We start from the raw sequence: 22879 nt of genomic DNA on the forward strand, positions 1-22879 counted from the left end.
AAAAATAAACCTCCTAAATACCTCTGAAGCAATAGACCTTAAAAGAGAATAAAAGGTGAAAAAACAATCATATTGCAAATAACTGCCTTGATAAGGACTGGTTCTTTAAATTCAGCTACCCAAAGATTTCCGTATCACTGCAAATATAGTGCACTTCAATAGACTCCTTATCCTTAAACAACTAGTACTCCCTTCTCCCAAAACCAACAGGATTCATGATAACTCCTAATGAAGCCATATTTCTTGAGTGCATTGGCCATTCACGGGCCATCACAGAAGTTAACCTAGAATCCAACCCATACATTGAATGCCCCTACAAAGTAATTAATTATTCTGTTTGAGGAAACGGATATTAGCTAGCTCCAACGGATCAATGGCCCTTGGCAGATATTGTCAGTCAAAGGTAACTGCCGGGGGACATGTAGGTGAGGATACACTTGGATATTATCAACCGATAAAATCAGTAGTTCATTGACTGGTCATACGTGTATCTGTCTTCTAGGGGAGAGGTGCAAGGGATTAATGCCATCCTGCTGTGAGCAAGTGCATGCGTAATAAACCCCACCCCATTAATTTCATAAATCAACCAAATTAGAGATTAGAGACGAAAAACAAATTTGCTAAGCAAACATAATTTTTCAACATGTAAGACCAAACAAATCTGTTGCAGAGAAAAGTAAAGGATGAACTTTTACTTGCTCAAAAGGAGGTTCCACCTCAATACCAAATGTGACGTAAGGAAAATCTGGCTAAATCACTAGACCCACCGTCATGTGTACATGCCTCGTGAGGAAAGCCTCTTGGAATATACAAAATGTCACCTTCCCTCAACAGGAACTTTCTATATCCAGCCAAAGAATTTTCTTCCACAAAACATTGTTCTCTATCAAGAGGATCATACAAGCGAGGTAACTGCAAATTTGGTTGTTAATAGATTGTCCATTGCTTGGTTCCAAAGAGTTGGCATACAAACACACAGTGGTCATCACAGTGACGATCCCATCCCTGAGAATTAGGTGGTGTCAAGTATATACTTGTAAGCATTTGCAAGAGCTGCAATACTTGTAAGCCAAAACTCAGAGCTATTGTATAGCCCTCTTTAAATGCTTCTTCACATTTCATAATATCCATAGCATTGAAAGCATGTTTCCTAAAGCAGGATGGATCAAATTTCTTTTGAAAGAAATGCACCTCTTTCTTTGAAGGGTGCTCTGTTCTTAGTACTCATATGTCCTGCTGGTTGATTATAGGACAACCCAATTCACTTCTCACCTCCTCCAGGAAACTTAAGATGTTCAGTTCATCTGAAGCAATAGGTACACATGAAACAAAACTTTGAAGCACGGATGAAACAAAGGTAGGAGATGCTTCTTTCAGTTTAGAGATTGTGCAACTGAACTAAAAATGTCATCTTCCTCAATTAAGGACCCTGAAAGCCTTCTTACATGAGAAGGAGAGGTTCCCAGTGATGTAACATGAAATTTTCAAAACTTAGCTCACTTCAATCAAAGATCTTTCTTTCAACTAACACAGATGGCAAAGGAATCACAAATTCACTGGTATTAATAGAAAAGCTAAAAATACTTTCTGCCAGATTGTTAACTGTAACATTGCTCAAATTTAAATCCCTCTCTTGAAAGGACATCCAAGCATTGCCAAGTAACATCTGATTGTGCACTTTTTCCCACAAACTTTTCATAGAATCCAAGAATTTTTCAGACAGCTTCGATGGGATCTTTCCAATTGCTCAATGTTGCAAGCATTAATTAAAGTAATAGAAGTGTGAAGAAGTGACACTGAATGTCCATCTTCTTTAAAAGCTATCCTGGCACAGGCAATACTACTCCCATCTTCATTATATAAAGAAACCAATATCGAAGATGCAGGAACCTGAAGAAATCCAAAACTAATGGATGTTAAGTCAATATACAAATGGAAACATTTACATTTTCAGCACTACTTAAAATCACAAAAACAATAAAGTCCGAAGCCCTTTTTTTTAGAAATATAAAACCTTTTAAGCAAATTAATAGATATACCATTTTCTTTCCATCATAAATGGAAATTGGGATACTTTAAATCAATCAAGAAAACCAAATTTCATATGAAACCAAACCCTTTGAAAAGAATGAAGACCATAGTTAAAAATAATCACACAAGCCTTTCTAAAGCTGAGAACTTCAATAACCTTTGTCTTCCAATCAAAGTAGTGGACAAATCCAAAAGGGCATCACAAGCAGCCACTGAAAGTTTCCTTTTTCTAATCACTAACATCAAGATCAAACCTTTCACTGTCCCCACATCCAAAGCAACCAGTTCATTCATTTCCATTGACACCAGCTAAGCCAACCCAACAATATCCGCACTTCGACACGCAATTGCTGCACACCTGAAACAATTATTTCCAAGAATCAGCAACGCCCACCAACTGCTCGATAAAATGCGCCAAATTAAAAGGAGAGAGGAAATAATTACTTGGAGTTCATGAGGATAGGAAACAAAGAGAGGACTGAAATGGGAAATGTTAGGTTGTTTGAAAGGAGAGAGTGGTGTGATTTGGTTAAGAGTTTATTGATTAAGATTTCGAAATTATTACTGGGTGTGTTGTTTTGAGTGTTGGAGGGTTGCGTTGTTGCAGCTAGTAAGAGAGGGAATATGGTGGTAGTGCTGTTAAGGGAGAGAAGCGGAAGCGGAAGCGGTTATTGGTTTTCTCGTTTTTCTTTTGCGGGCTCTCTTCTTGCTGTTTTCTTGGTGCTGCTCCATTTTCATCTTTCAGTTGCTACAGAAGCAACTTCTCTTATTAGTTCTCTGTTTGTTGCGTGTTTGGTGGTTTCGAGCTTGGAGGTGTAAGAACTAGTGAAGAGAGAAGTCTTAAGAATGAAAGGGAGTAAATTATAAATTAATATCAATAACTAATTATTTACTGCCTAAATTTTAAATTTATTTGTAACATAATCGTTTCCGTCCATTTCATTCTTTTAATTTATTTATTTTTCAGAAATAGAAAAAAAGAAAAAAAAAGAAATAATGTGGAAACATTAATGGAAAAAAAAAAGGTAGTTTTTCTACAATAAAATTATATAAAATTAAACATAATTAGCTTTTTCTAACAGTATATTAGCTTTTTCGAAGATCCATTACCGGAGTTTCAACAGGAAGCCAACGCTCCTTAACACTTAGCGTCCATGATGATGAACACGATGAGAAGCCTAAACTAGTTTCTATTACACGGCTTGTATACGTCAACAAGCCCGAGCTGCCAATTTTGTTGTTTCGAAGCGTTGCTTCAGTTATACTAGGTATGGTTACCCCTATTCTTGGCCTTTTACTATCGAAAGCCATTACTATGTACCAAGAACCTCCAGAGGAGATGCGAAAAGATTCCAAGTTCTGGGCAATCGTGTGTGTGGGAATCGGTTTGATTACCTTTGTAGCCCTTTCATTGAGAAGTTACCTTTTTGGGATTGCCGGGGCTAAGTTGATTGAACGAATTCGTTCGATGACAATATTTGAAAAAGTTGCATGCCAAGAAATTAGCTGGTTTGATGATCTTGCAAATTCGAGGTGCGTTCAAGAAATTCCCAGGCTCTACTTTCATTTTACAACTTTGAAATATTTTTATTTTTATTTTTAAATTAAGAAACAATGTTAATACTCAAAAGGTGAATGCTTTTGCATTTGCAGTGGTGCGGTTGGTGCAAGGTTATCAACCGATGCTTCAACAGTTAGGAGTCTTGTTGGAGATCATTGAGAATATATCATCAATCGTGACAGCCTTGATAGAAGCATTTGCAGCAAATTGGATGTTATCCTTGATAATTATTGCTATATCTCCCTTGTTTTCAATCCAAGGGTGTATTCTGGTAAAGTTTGCGCAGGGATTCAGAAAGCTTTTGGCTGCGTGGTAGCTTCCATGTTTTATTGTCACTGCAGATATCAGCTGTTTAATAAATGATAAACCATTATTTACTGTTAATGGGACCTATCAAATTTTGTGGACGCGTCTGTGTTCCATTGAAAGCAGCTCCAAGCTGCTTTACCTGTATCTGCATTGTAACCAGTGAAGTTTTTTTCAAATTGTGTCTCAATGAACAGTGCAATTCACTTGCACTGTTCACTCAAAACAATGAACAGTGCACTTCACTTGCTTTTTTTTTTCTTTTATGTTTATTTTTAGTAATATTTTTTTAAAAAAAACTAGTTTAGAGTGAATTAAATTCACTCGCATTTTAATATCAAATCAATTTTATTTCTAATAATATTTTATTGGACGCTCAAAAAATTATGAAAACTGTAGTTTTTGTCGGGTGAATTTTGTACATAATGGAATTGTAGATGGTTTAATGGAATAATAAAAAATATTTTATATAAAGTATTATTTATTTCATGATATAATAGCAATAGTTAAATCTACAATATTTAAATTAAAAATCATCAATATTAATATTAATATTAATATTAATATATATATATTTAAAATTATTTTATAATCACAATTTCAAAAGCATTTTTAACCAAACATATTAAATTATTTTTTGTTCAACCTTAATTTCAACCATATTTTTAACCAAACACCTATTTTTTCAATCCAACCTCAACTAAAAATATTTTTTATAAAACAACTTTTTTCAAATCACAACCAACACAACATATACCGGAATACCAAATACACTATCAGTGCTGATGCAGAGGTAGGTCTTGTCCCATATCTTTTGTAATCTCACAAACAATGGATATGTTTTGGGTAAACCAGTGATGATGTAAAACCATATAGGTGATGTATGAAGAAGCTAGTCAAGTAGCTAACGATGCAGTTGGTAGCATTAGTACTGTCGCATCCTAAATAAACCCTTCCACGAGCCCAAGTTAGCAAATAAATGTTCAAAAACCACCCTAAAACTAATAAAATCTTTCCGAGAGCCTATATCTATCATCTTTGGCAAGATAGACAATACCGTACTAGAATCCATCTCCTCAAATAAAAACATAAATATTGATTTTCTTTTTGTCAAAATCAACATCAACCAAGTTTTTTAGGATAGAAAATCTAGAAATTAAAAATATTAAGGACTAAACTAAACTTTTCATGTGATCTTTTAAATTGCCACCTATTTTCTCTAGCCTTTGACCCTCTATCTTTCAATCTTGTCTTTTCATAACATAACAAAAGTAATTGATCATCAATTTAGCCATAAAGAAATTCATACGATGAGGAAAAAAAAGTTTGATTACCAAAACAGCAAATAAAAAATTACTTTAACCATCCGAAGTAAATTGTGAGAGGGGTTATAGTTACGCCTTTTACAGTGATTTAGGCATGCGTTTTATAATAATTACGAAGTCAAGTGTCTTCTGCAAAGCATGTGGGGGACTGCTGCAATGAGCATCAATTGGTGTACATGTCAAGTTCATGAACATCATTGATGACACAACGAATTGCGCTTTGCCCTTTTGCGTTGAAGGTAAAATCAATGTTTTTCGTAAGCTTCTAAATATTTTCCGAGTCAAGTCACAACCAAAGTAAATCCATACTACCATGGCTTTCGGGCAGCCCCGCAAATGATAATTGGGGAACTACCTGCATGCTATCATCGCCAAATTTTATGGTCACAGAAAAACACAGCGTAAGTAGCAATACTTGTCATGGTGCAAATGCCACCAACCAACACTTTGATGTACATTGTGGTTAGGCAGGTTAAAATCCTGCCCGCTGCTAGAGTAGTTTTCAAATGCTTGCCGAAACCAGTGCAAGTTAAAGGAAAGAGGCGAAAAATATTTCTCATTAACGAAACAACCAGTATAAGCATTGATTGCAGCAGCTGTAATGGAATAATACCCACCTGCGGTTGTGGAGATTTGACCATCATTTACCATCCGAGGAGCATAACTTAGGATACAAGCATTCCCAGTTAGAAAAAGTAACAGAATAACATGAAATAGAGGACCATGTCATTCCTGGGAATCTCAAATAACACCCAACCGTTTACAGGTTTAAGGATAAAACACTAGAGTGCCACCAGAACTCAAAACCTATTACAGAATAAAGAGTCACAACAACTCCAAACTTGATTTTTGGACCTTACAAGTTCCACCTGTAGACGAAAATGAAGTGAGACATTGATAGTACGATTACAGCTTTGCGGAATCTGAAGAAATCCCACCTAGACCTTCCCAATTCTATCAAGATTTGAAAGACAACCAAGTTATGCCACCAAGTCCTAGTAAGTTACGAAATGGATATCATACACAGATATGATTTGCTTAGCCTAATACTAGCAAAACATAGAACTTTTCTAGATGAGACTCCCACGTTTAAACACCGACAAACAGCTAGTCTGCATCATTACTTTGTGCTTTCGATGTTCCTCTCCTCTTTCAAACATAAGAAATATAGAAAGCTTCCATTACGACATTGAGGACCCCCCTTGCATTTAAATACTAAAAACTGACACAAGGCAAAAACCAAGACATCTTAAGAAAAAAGATTCACAACGTCAAGTAAAACACTGGGTTTTCTACCATAAATTTTCTAAATGTAACACTGATTTCATTATGCACCATCCTCCGAGACTATATAACCTTCATAATAAAACTTTCATCCAACGTCATATCTCAAACAAAAAAGGTACCATGTTAACAAATTGCGGAGACGTAAATAAGTCCATGCTAAATGAGATCTGAGCATCATGAAAAACAAGAGAATGATCGCTCAAGCCAAAACTATTAGATAATACGTATTTGCCAATTTGGTGTACAAGGCTTAATAAGATTCAAGCCTCATGAAATACATGGAAACTAAAGATTGTGATCACTATATTACATCCTTAATAGACGTGAAAAAACAACCCGTTACATCAAATAACAAATCAATTGTTTAGAAAACTACCACCTAATACACATAATTATTAAAAAAGAAAACATGAGAAGGCACATCAAAGAAGAAGCACAACTCGAGAAAGATATGTACAAGCGTGGAGGACAAGATTCCAACTTTTTGATCTTGCTTATCATCAATTAAACAGGCGGTATGTTGGAGAAAGAGAAGCCCGTGTATCCTTTATATGCAAAATATGCAATCCTTGTATAATAAAACCCTGGTATAAACAGCACCACTCCCAATATTGCAAAGAAAAGCCCTGATTCGATCACGAAAATTCAATTCAAATCGCATCTCGGTCACATTATTTTTTTAAGAAAAATAAACTTTAACACATTACAGCCATTAAAAAACCCATCTTTTCTTTCTTTTGTTTTTAAAACTATCAAAATCAAACAACAAACCCCAAGATTTAATATCTTCAAAGAACCTATTTTAAAAACTGAATAGCTAAATCAGGGATCTTTTAATTCTGCTAAAAATTAACAGGGTTTTTTTAATTTTGCATTTACCCCTTCAGCTAAATAAATAAAAATCACAAAACCCCCTTAAAAAAACCAGAAATCAGGAATCTTATAAATTGAGGTAAAAATCAAAATGGAATTTTAATTTTGCATTCAATTCTAACTTACTCCAATAAAAAAGCACAAAACTTTAACTTCAAACATCTAAAAACAGAAAAGGAAAAAAAAAGAGAGGCAAAAACTATAAAAAAACAAAAGAAAGAAATTGAAATTACCATGAGCTCTATCACCACCAACACTGTTGTAAGTCATGAAAATGCCCAAAACAATACCAGCGACACCAAAAACAAGAAGAGAAATAGCAAGAGCAATCTCTTTAATAGGAGGCTTATTATTGACTGCATACGATGTCTCCACCATTAAATCTTCATCAGTTATTGAGAATGCATGATCCACATACGCCATCTTCGATGATTCTTATGTTGTTCAGGTCGATATTGTGATTTGGGTTTTCGTTTTCAAGGCTGGTTTGTTTGATTTGGTTTGGTTTTTCTTGGGGTTTATAAGTCGAAAAGATGGAGACTTTTCGAAGGTAAAAGATAGGGAAGAGAACTTTTCTGTTCTCATCTTATGCAAGTAAATTCTCCCCAAGGGACGCCACGTGTGTGTGTGTGTATTTTGGATTTCTATAATAAAGTAACTATTTTGCCTCCACATATATAAAAAAAAAAAGTAGCCTTGGATTGAGGGGTGTAATTATCTTTTCATAGAGATTTAGTTTTCATTGTTGGTTTTTATTTGTCAGATTAGGCATTTCAAACAAAAAAAAATAAACATATTTTGATTATTTTGTATTTGGCTGCACAATATAATTATTGTCAAACCCTTGTGGCCAAAATTATTTAGGCTATCATGGAAGGGTTTCTTCGTAAATTCATTTTTAATATATAAATATAATATAATTACTTTCATGCACTTATGTCCAAAAGTTTATAGGCTTCCATCCAAGGGCTTTTTGGAACTTTTATCTTGGTTTTTGCGTTAGAACAATGTGAATAAGAGTTAGTTTGGTTTTGTTGGAGGAATAAAATTAAAAAAAAAATGTCAAACGTCTTGGAAAAAAGCACTTGCACGTTTAAACGTCTTGGAAAAAAAAAATGTCACATTTAAATAGCGCATGACATTTTGAAGTCATGTGGTTGCTTATATGATGGTCACTGGAGACTTATATGGTCATTAACTTTAGGGCCCGTGGAATTAATCGAAGTACATGCAAGCTGGCCCGGAAAAAAAAAATATTTAAACAAAACCTTCCCAAGAATTTTAGAGATTACTTAGCTTAATATTCAAGTGCAACCTCCAACATGTTTCTAGAACTAAAAGACAAAAAGTTTCAAAAAAATCTGGACTGATATTTCAACATATTTATTACACTTATATTTTCATCAATTTGTATAAAAAAAATTATTTGTAGGTCATTTCCTTATTCTTATTATTGTTATACATCATTATCAAATAGAAAGGGAAAGAAAGTGAAAGGAGTGTGTATGTGTAGAGAGAGAGGGGGGGGGGTTAAATATTTTTTTTTTACTTAAAAAAAAGAATATGTAGACATTTACTATGTGTTTTTGTATATAAAAAAGTTATAAGTGAGATTCAAAAATTTAATGCATATATCTAATTAAATAAATTAAAAATTATTTATGCAAAAACAATTATAAAGCTTGACCCATACCCAGCCGAAGTTAACCAGTCAAAATCGTGACCTGAATCATATATTCAATTAGGGTTCAATGATTTTTTTTAATTTTTTAAATCTAAAATATACACCTGTAAAATTAAGAACCAATCAAATATCAAGGCGATTAAGAAAAAAAATCAAATCAAGCAAATTTCATTGCACAATTAATAATCAACCAAATCTTAAGTGATGAAACTAAAAAAAAAAAACAAGAAATTTTTCTTAAAAAATATCAAATTGTAATGGATAAAAATGCAGAAAAAAAAGAGAAAAAAAAGGCTTAGTTTCTCAAGCTTGAATGACCTAGAGCTCTTTGGTCTCTAGAAAAGCCTAGGTGTGCGAGCATGGAACAATCCACATGTCTGGGCTTTTTTAAAGGTTTGCCTTGCCTGCCCTGCTCAGATTTCAGCGATCTCTGGTCGTTGAAAAATCAGGTTGATTTTTTCAGACAAAAAAAAATTCATTTTCAACCCAAAAAAACACCCTAAACATGCATTTTGTAAAACATATTCATAGCATTTAACAATCCACAATCAACTCGAAACCAAACTTTTTTTCGGGTTCAAATCTACCACTTCAAGCAAGCTTAAGGGAAGAAAAAAAACGCATTGGATAAACTCTCTTTGACAAAAAGAACTCATTGACAATGACATCACCTGTTTTTATGGCTAGAATCAGTTTTAATCGTGATTTTTTTTCTCTACCACCTTAATCCAGCTACTTTCTCTTTCATCTCTCAAACTATGAACAAAAGGATAAAGAAAGTAAAGTTTGGGATCAAAATGAAATTTCATAAATTTTTAGGAATTAAAAGTTTACAATTTACAAAGTTAGAGGATCAAAGTATGTTTATGCCCAAGCTTAGAAAAACCATCTTTTTTTTCATGTTTTTCTGTTTAATCATTTATCTTTGAATCTTTTTATTCCTTAATAAATATATTTTAATAGGTCATCAATTTGAGCTCATAAAAATGTGATTAGAAAAAAAGAAAGAAAAGGGACTAAAAAATAAATCACTATGTCAATCTATAAAACAGTGGCGTGGGACCCCGCGCCTTTTAGCTTATTTCTTACCATCTTATGCACTAGGGGCCTGGGAGACATTTCGTCGGCGCTTGAGAATGAAGTTATCTAAGTCAATGAATCTCTCTCGCTCAATTTTCCGGAGACATTGTGATTATTGATACGAGAAAGATAGACTTCTTTTCATGGGAATTTGCTGCAGTTGCATTTCTTGTAATCCAGCCGCAGGCCCAGATCCTGCAACTGCCCCAGCTACAGCTCCTGCAACTGCCCCAGCTACAGATCCTGCAACAGTCCCAGCTGCAACTCCAGTTCCAGAACTAGCCCTGGATCCATTCCCTGACCCAGACATAGTTCCTACCTCTCCTGGAAATCTCACTGAAGGTTGGTTTCTGAATGTTGACCATAACCTTATTCTTGCTCGTTTTCAATGTCATTATGTTGCAGGGCCTCAGTTTTACCATTTTGTATAACTTGGACTGATCAGGTGATGTATCTTCGATGGCTAACAATGTCTCCGGCAACAGCTGGTTCTCTATAGCCACCACCAATGTCACAACATGGATGTCTCAAGCAAAGGGAACTATTCGGGGTAAATTTGTCCCCGAGGAAGTTGAATTCTCAGCTTTTCAAGATAAAATTGTGTCAGAGTTAAGAGTTTTCACGTTTAAACAATTGAAGGAAGCAACCTTCAATTTTAGAAGTGATATGTTGCTGGGAAAGGGAGGGTTTGGCAGTGTCTACAAGGGTTTGCTCAACCAAAAGCTGCCGATTGAGGGTATTAGGAATCTTCGCATTGCTGTCAAGAAATTGGATTCAAACAGCAAGCAAGGACTTCGACAGTGGCAGGTAATTCTCCATTATATTTTATTTTATTATCTATTTATTTATTTTGAATAATATTTATACCTTATCAATCTAAAATTTTTTAAAAAATTTAAAGTGAGATGATTCTTAATATATAGAATTAGAACTTTATTCATCAAGCTATAATAAATTTAAATTTCATTATCATATTCTACTTGATAAAATTAAATATAAAGTAGTGATGAGATTAAAAGATTTTTACTTGAAATATATATTAGAAAATAATTAATATAAATTATATATTAATTTAAATTTTTAAATTAAAATATATTTTTTAAATTATATTAGAATCAATCTTTGCACGAGGGCATGTTAGATATGAAGTACCTTAAAAGCTCATGGACAATTCTCATCTCTTAACGTATTTTTTAAGATTAGTCAGGCCTTATGGGCTAGAATTTCTATTTTGTACCCCAAATTAATTTTTACAACTTAAAAATTTAATTAAAATATAATTTATATTATTTTTAATATAATTTTAAAAATTAAAAAATTTTAAATTTAAAACATGCATAGACTCATACTACATTATATTATTAATTTTATAAAATAAAATAGAAGTGATGAGATTTGAATTCATAATTATTTAGTCAATAAAACTCTAATATTATTCTTATCTCAACCTAAAAGTTTAAGTTTTTTAAATTAAAATAATTTTTTTATAGTTACAAATGAAAGCTTATAACTCATTGAATTCAAGTAATGACTAGACACTTATATATACGATGAATGAAATTGTAAAAATTAGGTTAAAAAAGTTCTCTAATCTAGCCCCATCCATCTAAAATAAAATAAAATAAACTAGTATTTGCAGAAAACTCTTTCATCTTTGTTAGAGTAACTTAATCAACAATGAAAGAGGTGGATATCCTTTTATTAATTTCTGGTACGATTATACGCGTTGGTATATTCAATTATTCTTACACTTGCATGTTTGGTTTTGACGTCTGGTTATTTAGCCTCTTATTTTAACTTAAAATTTGCTAGCTTTCGGTTGCATTATACTTACCTATAGATAATTCTCTTATTGTTTCCTGTAAGGGTAATTAATTATTGTTTACAACCTGTGGAAATTTATTGGTACAGACGGAGGTCGGTTTCTTAGCAAGGGTTTCTCATCCTAACATTGTAGAGCTGCTAGGATACTGTCAGGCTGAAGGAGATAAAGAGTTGCTTATTGTCTATGAATTCATGGAGAAAGGCAGTTTAAATTACCATTTGTTTGGGAGTAAGAACCTGCAGTCTGCATTGTTGAGAATCTAATTATTGAAGAGATTCATTATGCAGTAATTAATTCCATAGATTAAAAACCTCTGTGCTGTGCAGAGCGCTCAGACCGGGTACTTCCTTGGGAAACAAGGGTAGAGATTGCTACAGGAATGGCTCAAGCCTTGTCTTATTTGCATACAATGGAGAGGCCAGTAATTTTCAGAGACTTCAAGACCTCAAATATTTTGCTTAATGAGGTAAAGTTCTGTGTAGTTTCTGAATTTCCAACTGTAAACAGATAAAAATTACCTTATTATATCTTTGAACATTGCCTTCTCTTTTAAGTTTTTCTGCAAATTATAATCCAACCTCTCATTGATGGCAGAAGGAGATCACACTAGTGCTAAATACTAATTCAATAATTAATGCAAAAACTAGCATTATGTTACCAAACAAATTGTCATCGTCTAAGAAAATAAATATCAAAACATGAAAAGAAGACAAAAAAAAATGAAGATAGAAATTGAAATGATATCCAACAGGTCTCGTAGTTCACTTACTTTTTTTTTTTTTAATCTATAGTTATATTTTAAAGCAATCAAAAGACCAAACAAAAAATTTAAACTGAAAAGACACCCCTAAGATTATTCCTAACATCAAAGTTTCTGTATGCAGTCCTATATTCCAAAGTTGTCAGATTTTGGCTTAGCAAAATGGGGACCCAATGATGGCAGTCAATATGTAACAGGAAATGTTTTGGGCACTCGTGGTTATGTTGGTCCTGAATACAAGACTGGAGGTGATTGATTTCTTGCACCTTTTAAGCTTTGTATGTCTTGATGGTTCAATGATGTTTTGCTTCAAAGAGATCACAAAATCTGTGCTTACTTCACTTCAAAGCCATGACATTTAGTTTGTTGATTGGTCAGGAAGACTGTATGTGAAGAGCGATGTGTACAGTTTCGGAGTAGTTTTGGTCGAGATGCTGACAGGATTACGGGCAATTGATAAAAATCGCCCACCTGAGAAACAAAATCTGCGGGAATGGACTTTGCCAATTCTATCAGATAGAACAAAGTTGAGACATATAATGGATCCCAGGTTGCAGGGGAAGTATGCAACCAAACAAGCTCCAGAAGTGGCTAAGCTTGCTCTGAGATGCCTTAACCCAGTTCCTATGTTCCGGCCATCAATGAAGGAAGTTGCCGATACATTAGAAGGATTAAACCTCCATACCTCACATCAGAACAAAGACATTTAAAATATTTCTGCTTGCTTTATTATTAGATGTCTTCATATAAGGATTAAACCTCCGTTGCATTTTTTTTTTCCCCTTTAGCTCTGCAATTGTCAAATCAAAATCCCATTTAGGATGCTTGCATAAAGTTATTTTTTCATGTGTGATCTATTACTTGATAAATGGATATTTATTTATTTTCATCCGGTTGATTGAGAAAAAATACAGATTAAATGAACGCATTCTGTGACAGGAATCTGTCGTGTGAAGAGAAATCATCAGAAGATAAACAGGGAACAATTACAGTGAATCCACTAACAAATTATCAGTTTTTAATGCAAAATAATGTAGAGAAAAGAAGAGATAATAGTTAATACAGGTGAGCGAGTGATAAGTACGTTGATGATGATGATGATTTTTTAAAAAAAGCCCTTTACCTAGTCCACATTTATGTGATCATTGGTTCAAGATACAATTCTTTTAATGGGGACTTGCTGTCGTGTTTAGTCAAATCCAACCCTAGCACAAGCCATTGCTGCTGCAACTGCCCCATCTCCAGCTTCAGCACTAACCCTGGATCCATTCCCTGAACCAGACCCTGCTCCTCTCCTGGACAACTCATCGAAGGTCCGTTTCTAACCATTAACATCATTCCGCTCATTTTCATTGAATATTGATTTGCCTTGATCTTGATGAAAACATTATTTGAACTTAAAATGCTCTGTTTTTTCTTTAAAAAAAAACTATGAACTCCTGTTTCTAGAGAACATAAAAAAAAAAACTTGATTCGAAGATTCTCGGAATCGTTTACAAAAAAATGGATTATTTGAAGATCGTAATCAGAGGAGAATAAGAAGATCAGATTATTTATGAATATAATTTGATTTAATTTGTTGCCATAGTCTCACTATATAAACATAGACATATCTAATAATTTAACATTACTGATTAATATAATTCTCTTTTTTTTTTTTTTCTTGGTATGAGAGCGTCATCGATCATTGTAGGTTAATTGCTTTCATCATTGTTGGCCTTTTGTATTTTCTAACCAGCCTTTTATAGGTTTTTATTATGTGGTGTTTTTCAACCACATTTCTACATAAATCTTTGGCCATGAGCCGTTTTCAATCAAGTTTCAGCGAACCCTCCGAGCTTCATATAATTTTTAATTAAAATTTATTATAGCTTTCAATATGCCCTCTTGGCTTAGATTATTTTTCAACTAAATATCTTATGATTTTAGGCTTTTGTTATTTTTCAGTTTTATTTTTGTATTTCTAGGATTAAAGCAACATAAACACATAAAAAAGGAGTAAATTAGGTATATAAGGTCAAACTATAAATTAAAAAATTTTACCCAATAAAATGCAATTCTAAATACTCAATAAAATATGAAAGCAATAAACAATATAAATACAATAATTAAAGAGTTAAGAGAGATTGCACCAAGATTTATAGAGGTTCGGCCTCCTCTCCTTAAACTTTCGTTCAAGAGTTTTATTATCACACACCTGTCTTTCTTAACGGATAAGATCAAACCGTTATATGATCTTTTTGCGGGTGCAAAATCAAACACAATCATTTTGCGGGTGCAAAATCAAACACAATCATTTTGCAGGCTTAGGATCATACTGTTATCCCTAATCTTTTTACAGGCTCAAGACTAGAAAACCTTTCATCAATACTTATTAAAGGACAAATATTAAATCACTCACAATTTTGTCTCTATAAGATTTTTTTAAGTGTTTAAAGTGTTACTTACACTTTCCACAATATACTTTCTTAGTAGAGTTAATTGAAATAACAATTAAACTTTTTATGAGTATTTTATCAATGCACACCTAAACTTGTTTTTGGATGATTGTTTTGGGAAGTAAAAGGCTATTTATAGGCTTAAGAAAAAAACTAGTCGCTAGACATAATTTTCTACTCATTTGCAAAATCAGTTAAACCTTTTTATAATCAGTCATATTGTTTTTGAATTTTGAAGAACCCCAAGAGTTTCTGGAATTTTTTAAGAAACGGACTAGCTATTTTGAAAAATGATCAAATCGCTTTCTCAAAATGGTTAGACTGTTTTAGTTATTCCTTGTTGTTTCCAAAACAATGAGATCATTTTGGCTAATGTCCAGATTTTGTGCTATTTGTGTTTTGGTTTTTTCTTTAGTTTTTTTAGGTTTGTTTAGGTTGTGTGGGTATTATAAAATATTTTAAATAAATCGTGTTTTTTGACAAAACCCTAGTATAAAGTCTTGATAAACGAAGTCGATAACTGTTATGTTTACAAGTTCTTCGTTCTTGATCTTCGCAAATTCTTTCCTTACTTATTTAATGATTTCTTGAATGATATAAATCTATCTAAATCATCGTAAAAATATGCGCAACACTTAATAAATATGTGTGCGCGGGCGCGTATTGTGTTTTTCTCAATAATTAAAACAAATTTAATACATGTGGCATATAATCTTGTCACATGTAGCATATTAATATATTTTTTATTAAATCATTTAAGTATTATAATATAGCATTTAAAAGCTTTATGAAATATATTACAAGTAATCAATATAATATGTATATATTAAAATTATATCAAATTAATGTATTTTATTCAATATCTATATTATCATCAAAAACATATAATTAAATTATTTTCGTAGCAATAAGAACAGCAATTTTCACCGACATTTATTCAGCTTTGAAAAATTTTATGGAGGAATTGTAATCTATATTTTACCTTTGATGTTGCTGGGTTGCTTGTTATCCAATGTTGGTTTTTTTTTTAATAATGTCCGTGCTGTGCTGTGAAAAGAGGGTTTGTTATTGTCTACAAGGGCTAGCTCACAGAGAGTACCAGGAAAATACGCATTGCTGTCAAAAGATTGGATTCAAATGGCAAGCAAGGACACAGACAGTGGCAGGTTAATTAGCAAACTTTCTGCTGATTATACTTTTTGTAGTTAAGTTAGAGAACCACTAATTACCCTTTTCCGAAGTATAGACAGGCTTCCAATAATTACAGATTCTTCGCTAAAAATACTCTTATCAAACGGCAGGGGTTGAGAGAAATAATTGTACCCCATTGCTAAAGACAAATGAACAACTGCGTTAACACCAAAAAATATATATCAGTGCGCATGGTAGGGATGTGCCCTTAATACTAGACAAGCACTCCCAACTCTCTGCTACAGAGAGTCACATAAACTCAAAACATTTCATGAGAACTAATTACATGAATTCTTGTGTGAATTATATGAAGAAAGTATACCTGTATACCAGCGATCTCTCACCTGTGTTTGACATTTGATGGAGAATAAAACTAAAATCCCACTAACTGCTGTGTTAACCAGAAAGAATTTTACGCTCTCCCAGTCTCATATGGATGGCATCAATCTGTTCAAGTGTCTCAGCAATTTCTGTCATTGATGGTCGGAAGCGGGTATCAATTTGAAGACATTTAATAGCAAGGTGAGCTATTTGAGAAGCCTCTCCGGGAGGATATTTTCCTTCCAACCGGGAGTCCATTATTTTTCTCAACTTTCTTCTATTTTTCAGATAAGGCTTCACCCAGTCAACGAGTATCTGTTTCCCACTGGGACGTTTCATGTCAACTGCTCGTAAGCCAGTTAGCATCTCGACCACTAGAACTCCGAACCCGTACACATCACTCTTTACATGCAAATTTCCTAACCAACCAGCATGCTATCAATTAGAGTATGAAATCAAGTTCATGACAAAAGTTTTTAAATCAGTCATGATCAAAGTTCTTCAAAACTAGCTTAAATAATCCAACATCAATGTCGAGTTCAGAAGGAATAATAAGCACCTGTCGCAAGATATTGAGGATCAATATAACCCTTCGTGCCTGTGATTCTTGTATTGACATGTGAATCAATCAAGGGACCCCAAAACGACAAGCCAAAGTCTGCTAGCTTCGCGTTATAGAACTAAAATAAAGAAGTTGGAAGGAAATGAGTCGTCTTGAATATTTCAACAAACACTTTCTCAAAGAAAACTTTTTGTTGCATTCTCCCATAACTATTTTCAGTGGAACCGGCAAGAACTAAAGGCTGGAGCTAAAGGAATGTTATCGGTTCAATCATTAGTGGAGTCTTGAAATAACATTCATTGTTTATATGTTTAAGGGTGGTTAGAATGTACAAGCTTCATATGAACTTACCTCATCAAGTAGTATATTCGAGGACTTGAAATCTCTGTAAATCACTGGCTTCTCCAATGTGTGCAAGTAAGCCAGACCTCGTGCAGCATCTATCGCAATCTTCAGCCTTATGTCCCATGAAAGTGGTGGAACAGAGCGCTCTGCGAACATGGAAAACAAGTAGGAAATGAAGATTTAGATGTGCATAATAATTCCAGTTCTGCAAAATGCTAAAATTTCCAAGCAGTGGTAAATGTCTATTACTTCCATAGAGATGGAAATCTAAGCTTCCTTTTTTCATGAACTCATAGACAAGGACGCAATCTCCACCTTCCAAACAATATCCCAATAGCTTTACTAGGTTCGGATGAGAATGCAATCCTAAGAAATACACCTCTGCCTGCACCAACACATGGACAAGTAATTAAGCAAACAGCTTATAATGCCTAGAAGAAAGAACTAGCCCCCAGAACTCTCGTAACCACCTCAAAAGACAACTTGGCATAACATATGATATCTCAAATATCATGGAATTTTCAGTTCACTTATGTGAAGTTAACAGACAGAATTTTTAGAAACATAACTTGAGTTAGTCCCAAGTCATTTTACATATTTACAGGGGATAAGTATTAAAAAGGAGCTTTGAACTAACATTCCTCTTCCAAAAGAGATCTTGAAAGGCTGAGCAAAGAAAGAATTTAGTTATCTTTAAACACAACAAAGAACAGTACGACTGTATGAAAGATAGTGAATACAACATTTGAAAATCCATATACCTTCCACTCGTTAAATCCTTGTGTGCTGTAAGAACCCAATTTCTTGACAGCAACGGCTGTCTTCTTTATACCCTTTGGAGGCAACTTCTCCTTAAGCCAACCTTTATAGACGTTGCCAAAACCTCCTGTTCCCACCAGCAAATCGGATCTAAAATTATATGTTGCAGCTCTTAGTTGTGCCAATGTGAAAACTCTCAAGTTGGTAGCGCTTTGCCCATTTGGTAAAGTCCCATCGCCACTTCCAGTTGCATCTGAGAATTGGCTGCTCTCAGGGACATTTTTACCCCAAATAGCTGTGAAGCTGCTACTTGGTTGAGATATCCAAGTTGTAATGCTGGTGCTTATCATAGATACCCATCTGTTGTCAAAGTCATCGCCACCTACAAAAGATGTATTACCATGCATAAGCATACGAAACTCATATAATCAGAAAATCGCAACCAATATTTTCCAAATTTGAAACAATAAAAAGTGAAGCGCCAACTAGTCCCCAATGATTTGGCCATTTTTGCACTCAGATAGTAGAGTTCTATTTTTTCCTTTTCTTTTTCTTTCTGCCACTTAAGCAACTAGAGTTGCATTCCATTAGTAATACTCTTAACTCCATTAAATATGTCCTGAGATTGCGTTTAGCAACACAATGAAGAGTTCAAAACACTGTGAGCAACCTTATAAAATATTGCCAAAGGCTAAAAAAGATGCCACCTTTGCATTGCTTCAAGGGTTGGACACAATTAGCAATGACAGTGGGGTCTTTCATATTTTAACGTAGTTTGATAGAATTTTTTGAAAAATAACATAGGTTAAAAAATTATTAGGAAACTAGTATAATTTTAACACAACCGCTACTAAGAATAAAAGTTGGTTGTTTCAAAAGTTATTTTTCATTTAAATTAATTAACAGGTATAAAAGTTAACCTAAAATTTTATAAAAATTCAATCGTTAATAAATGACATTCAAGATCTAATAGCCAAGAAAAAAAAAGGAGATAAGGTGATGTGGCGGAAGAGAGAAATGGAGAAGAAAAAAAAAGATAGAAAAAATGGGTCGCCGTGAACACACCGAGACTCCAATTTTTACACACCTAGTATTGTTAAAAAGATCTCGATGAGATGATTTTAACAACACTTTAAAAGATCACCAAACAAGTTCATAATTAACCTCGAACAAAACCCCTAACTAATTATAACTCGTTTGGTGGTTTTCTAAGGTGTTGTTAGAAACATCTCGTTAATATTTTTATAAAGATACCGAGTGTATCGGAAACAGAGTTGTAATTAATCCCGAACAAAACCCTGACGAGATGTTAGAATCAAACAAGTTATTACAACACTTTGAAATACCACCAAACAAGTTCATAATTAACCTCGAACAAGATCCCTAACAAATTACAACTTGTTTGGTGTTCTTTCAAGGTATTATTAAAATTATCTCGTTGAGATTTTTTTAAAAATATCAAATATATCAGAAATAAAGCCTTAATGTGTCTCTAATGACTTTTATTTCTTTTCCTTTTCATCTTTACTATTTCTTTATTATATTATGTCATCTTATCTCCTTTCTTTTTCTTGATTATGAAATTATATTTTGAACACGGCTAAATAACAACTATTGCCTATAATTATTGTGTACAAAAATAATATTTAAAAATATAGTTATGTTCAAAATATATTATTTTTCAAATTATATCATTCTCCATAGTATTATTTTATGAAACTTTGTTATTTTAAAAATAAAAAATTATTCCAAAAGGCAATAACAGCAGTAAAAGAGTGAAGGGGCACCGACAAGAAAGACTTGATCACAGCCACAAACATGAGATAAGCAAACGATACGTTATAAATTAAACCAAAACTGAGGATTCTATCAAACCAAGTCAGATTACAGAAGTGCAAGAGCAAGAGCAAGAGCAAACGAAACCAAATTCGAAACATTCAATGAATAATAAAATTAATGTAAGAAAAAGTTGAAAATGATTGTGCTGGTACCTGCACTGACATGGTCATTGGTGCTTGGTGCTGGGTCTTGAAATCTTAGGGTTGTTGCTGGTTTATGAGCTAAACTGCTGCAACAAATGCCCATTAATTAACCGTTGCTGTAATCTGTCTCTCCTTTCCCTTCTTGTTGTAATATACTGCAAAGAGTAAGCAAGTAATGACCTTAGATTTTTCTGCCGTGTGAGAGAGAGAGAGAGAGAGACAAGATAAGGGGGAAAGCCATCTTTTTGGACTCGGACTTTGAACATGGAAAAGTGGAGCTTGAGTGTCATGAGTCGTCATCAGGTGGCAATGCAGTATTGTTTTTATTTCGTCCTTCTATTTTTTATAAATAGTTCCGGTACTGTTTTTTGTTATTCAATTCATCACCATCTCTCATGATCGTCAAGAATGATAACAAAGTGGTGTGATACTGTTAATGGTTGCGATTATTTCAGAGATCGACATGACAGTGGTGTTTGTTTCTGTGCATTGATGATTTGTTCATTACAGCTTAAAATGGATCTAAGATTTATAACTGATTAAGAACTTGGTTAATTAAGTAATGAGTTCAAAATAAAGGAGTAGATATAATAAATAGTATTTTAAAGATAATGGTTTCTAGAAATAGATGAGAGGATGCTTCATACTCCCTTTAACAGTACAGTTTAATTTACATGTTTTGCTGCAGAGAGCATGTTGCATGCGCTCTCATGTTCTTTATTATATGGTTGCAGTTTCTTCTCTTTTTCTTTTTTACGTGTTCTTTATTCTTGTGCGTTTAATGCCATGGATAATTTTATTTATGTATATATGATGTGGTTTTTGGGTATTTATTCAGTATTTAAATTAATACTTTCTTCAAATTAAATTTGGTTCAATTTCATTTTTCTTATAATTTATTCAAAAATCTACATAAATAATGCAAACAACCTCACCTCGACGCATGGACATATTTACTAGTACTGACTAGATTAAGGATATTTTTTCAGCCGACACAAGCCCATCACTGAATCTGGTCATGGGCTTAGAGAATTTGTAATGGATTATGAAAACATGTCTGATCCAGTCAAAAACTAGAAAAGAAGTATACATAAAGCAACATTGTTAAGCCTACGCTAGACCAAGTCCATGATTGGCCCACCTCATCAACCAATCCGAGTTAATGTGGAGGATTAGATATACAAGACTTTTAAACAAAACCTATCAAATTTGATAAATACTAGTGATGGAACAAGATTTTATCAGTATTTTTAATGTATTTTTATCAAAAAATATTGGATCAAGAAAAATATATGAGTATAATTTTTCTAAATTTTTTAGTGTGTTGAGCTGGCATGCGTCGGCACAAATACACCTCAGTAGAGACGCGTTAGGTTTAGTCAAAGCCAGATTCAAAATCTGATTGGGTTTGGCTAGCACTAGACCCTGTCATATATGGTTGGGCTTGGCAGTGTGCCAAGCTCCAGACACACTGGGTCTAGCAGGTGATGTCAAGCTAGCGGGATGGGCCAAACGAGTGTTTTCTAAAAGTGTCGAGCCCAGAGATTTTTGTCATCATTGCTCGAGCATGACCGAATTCGCTACACCCACGAATTCAAACACAATACTTGAATATAACACCATTAATTCTATAGATTTTTACATAAAATATTAAATAATTTATTTCTCAACAAATAGGCTTAATTAAATATGTTTACACTCCGCCAACACCATTAGGTGTATTAAAGTCTTTTATGGTCCACCGTGTATCCATTTTTTAGGTAGATAAAATGAGTGGAATACAACTCAAAATATCACAAAGGTGAAATTATACTTTAGTTTCTCCTCTCCACAAAAGGACAAGACTTATAGGTTATAAATACACCATGAGACTTTCAGAACAAATATTAATAATTTTCAAAGCATCTCTCTCTAGAATATTATTGTATTTTCTCTCTTTAAAAAAATACTTATTTAAACATCGGAGAGTCTCTACCTCTACCAAAAAAGATATTTTGCAGATATTAGCCACAAGCCGTCTTGGCCTATTAAGCACTAAGTATAAACTATCAATCACGTTAGGATCAATTAATTAACTTATTATCTAACCTGGAAGCTATTTTTCTAGACTACTTGGATTTATGGGACTTCATCACCTAGCTAGATGGTTGGATCATCGGATTAATTACTCGTTTGACATTGTGGTGACTCTTGCTTTTTAAATTATTTCTTGTTTGAAAAACATTAAATTGGTATTTTTAGGTGTTTTTTTATATAATTTTAACATATATAAAAAATCAAAAAAATATTTTCATGTATTTTCTATACAATTATTTTGAAGAAAAAAACTCCACACCACATTACAAAATAGACACTAATAATTGATAATGTTGTTCTTACAAAAATGAAAAATAATTGTACCGCATATATAGAATTTGAGTAGGGTACCTCCATCTTAAATTACCATGTGCATATGATCCAATTAATTGAAAGCTTCGTACCATCACTTCAATTTCTTCCTCTCTACCTTTACCATTAATATTTTTGAGAAAGGGAATAGAAGTAATTAA

General features: G+C 33.4%; 3 protein-coding genes and 1 long non-coding RNA gene across 7 annotated transcripts; 1 reads left to right on the forward strand and 3 right to left on the reverse strand.

Moving 5' to 3' along the window:
• Positions 1 to 1534: 1534 nt before the first annotated feature.
• LOC7474712 (uncharacterized) lies at positions 1535 to 2886 on the reverse strand. Its single transcript, XR_002982278.2, has 3 exons — positions 2476 to 2886; positions 2189 to 2389; positions 1535 to 1890 (listed from the first exon to the last, which is right to left on the reverse strand). It is a non-coding gene; the product is annotated as an uncharacterized LOC7474712 (long non-coding RNA).
• Positions 2887 to 6702: 3816 nt separating this feature from the next.
• On the reverse strand, positions 6703 to 7989 carry LOC7474713 (uncharacterized). The gene is made up of 2 exons (XM_002308959.4): positions 7617 to 7989; positions 6703 to 7136 (listed from the first exon to the last, which is right to left on the reverse strand). Exons 1-2 carry the CDS (start codon positions 7804 to 7806, stop codon positions 7015 to 7017), a joined length of 312 nt encoding a protein of 103 aa, XP_002308995.3. The 5' UTR covers positions 7807 to 7989; the 3' UTR covers positions 6703 to 7014.
• A 2171-nt stretch (positions 7990 to 10160) lies between these two features.
• LOC7485487 (probable serine/threonine-protein kinase PIX13) lies at positions 10161 to 13621 on the forward strand. Of its 2 annotated transcripts, none has more exons than XM_024603587.2 (6): positions 10161 to 10489; positions 10593 to 10954; positions 12125 to 12200; positions 12299 to 12438; positions 12857 to 12980; positions 13111 to 13621. In XM_024603587.2, exons 1-6 carry the CDS (start codon positions 10291 to 10293, stop codon positions 13440 to 13442), a joined length of 1233 nt encoding a protein of 410 aa, XP_024459355.2. In that variant the 5' UTR covers positions 10161 to 10290; the 3' UTR covers positions 13443 to 13621. The 2 variants fall into 2 exon arrangements, with proteins under 2 accessions (XP_024459355.2, XP_002308098.4); XM_002308062.4 differs by having other exon boundaries at positions 10162 to 10489; positions 12059 to 12200.
• Positions 13622 to 16341: 2720 nt separating this feature from the next.
• Positions 16342 to 20621, reverse strand: LOC7474714 (probable serine/threonine-protein kinase PIX13). 3 transcript variants are annotated; one of them, XR_002982440.2, is made up of 7 exons: positions 20340 to 20621; positions 18351 to 18730; positions 17839 to 17974; positions 17596 to 17735; positions 17242 to 17362; positions 16706 to 17101; positions 16342 to 16518 (listed from the first exon to the last, which is right to left on the reverse strand). XR_002982440.2 is itself a non-coding variant. In XM_024603454.2 (6 exons), exons 1-6 carry the CDS (start codon positions 20431 to 20433, stop codon positions 16758 to 16760), a joined length of 1215 nt encoding a protein of 404 aa, XP_024459222.1. In that variant the 5' UTR covers positions 20434 to 20621; the 3' UTR covers positions 16502 to 16757. The 3 variants fall into 3 exon arrangements, 1 of the variants encoding a protein (XP_024459222.1); XR_002982439.2 differs by having other exon boundaries at positions 16684 to 17101; XM_024603454.2 differs by having other exon boundaries at positions 16502 to 17101.
• Positions 20622 to 22879: the final 2258 nt, after the last annotated feature.

This window comes from Populus trichocarpa, chromosome 6, assembly GCF_000002775.5.
Source record: "Populus trichocarpa isolate Nisqually-1 chromosome 6, P.trichocarpa_v4.1, whole genome shotgun sequence".
Classification (NCBI taxonomy): Eukaryota; Viridiplantae; Streptophyta; class Magnoliopsida; order Malpighiales; family Salicaceae; genus Populus; species Populus trichocarpa.

What these genes read in the sequence shown, in the direction of transcription:
- LOC7474713 (XM_002308959.4), bottom strand. Translation starts at nt 7,806, where the DNA reads ATGGCGTATGTGGATCATGCATTCTCAATAACTGATGAAGATTTAATG. An exon ending in TGGTGGTGATAGAGCTCATG is followed by an intron (nt 7,137 to 7,616) that starts GTAATTTCAATT and finishes TGATCGAATCAG; the next exon opens with GGCTTTTCTTTGCAATATTG.
- LOC7485487 (XM_002308062.4), top strand. Translation starts at nt 10,291, where the DNA reads ATGGGAATTTGCTGCAGTTGCATTTCTTGTAATCCAGCCGCAGGCCCA. An exon ending in TCCTGGAAATCTCACTGAAG is followed by an intron (nt 10,490 to 10,592) that starts GTTGGTTTCTGA and finishes TGGACTGATCAG; the next exon opens with GTGATGTATCTTCGATGGCT. An exon ending in AAGGACTTCGACAGTGGCAG is followed by an intron (nt 10,955 to 12,058) that starts GTAATTCTCCAT and finishes TTATTGGTACAG; the next exon opens with ACGGAGGTCGGTTTCTTAGC.
- LOC7474714 (XM_024603454.2), bottom strand. Translation starts at nt 20,433, where the DNA reads ATGGGCATTTGTTGCAGCAGTTTAGCTCATAAACCAGCAACAACCCTA. An exon ending in AGATTTCCATCTCTATGGAA is followed by an intron (nt 17,736 to 17,838) that starts GTAATAGACATT and finishes CCATGTTCGCAG; the next exon opens with AGCGCTCTGTTCCACCACTT. An exon ending in CGAATATACTACTTGATGAG is followed by an intron (nt 17,363 to 17,595) that starts GTAAGTTCATAT and finishes TCTTTATTTTAG; the next exon opens with TTCTATAACGCGAAGCTAGC.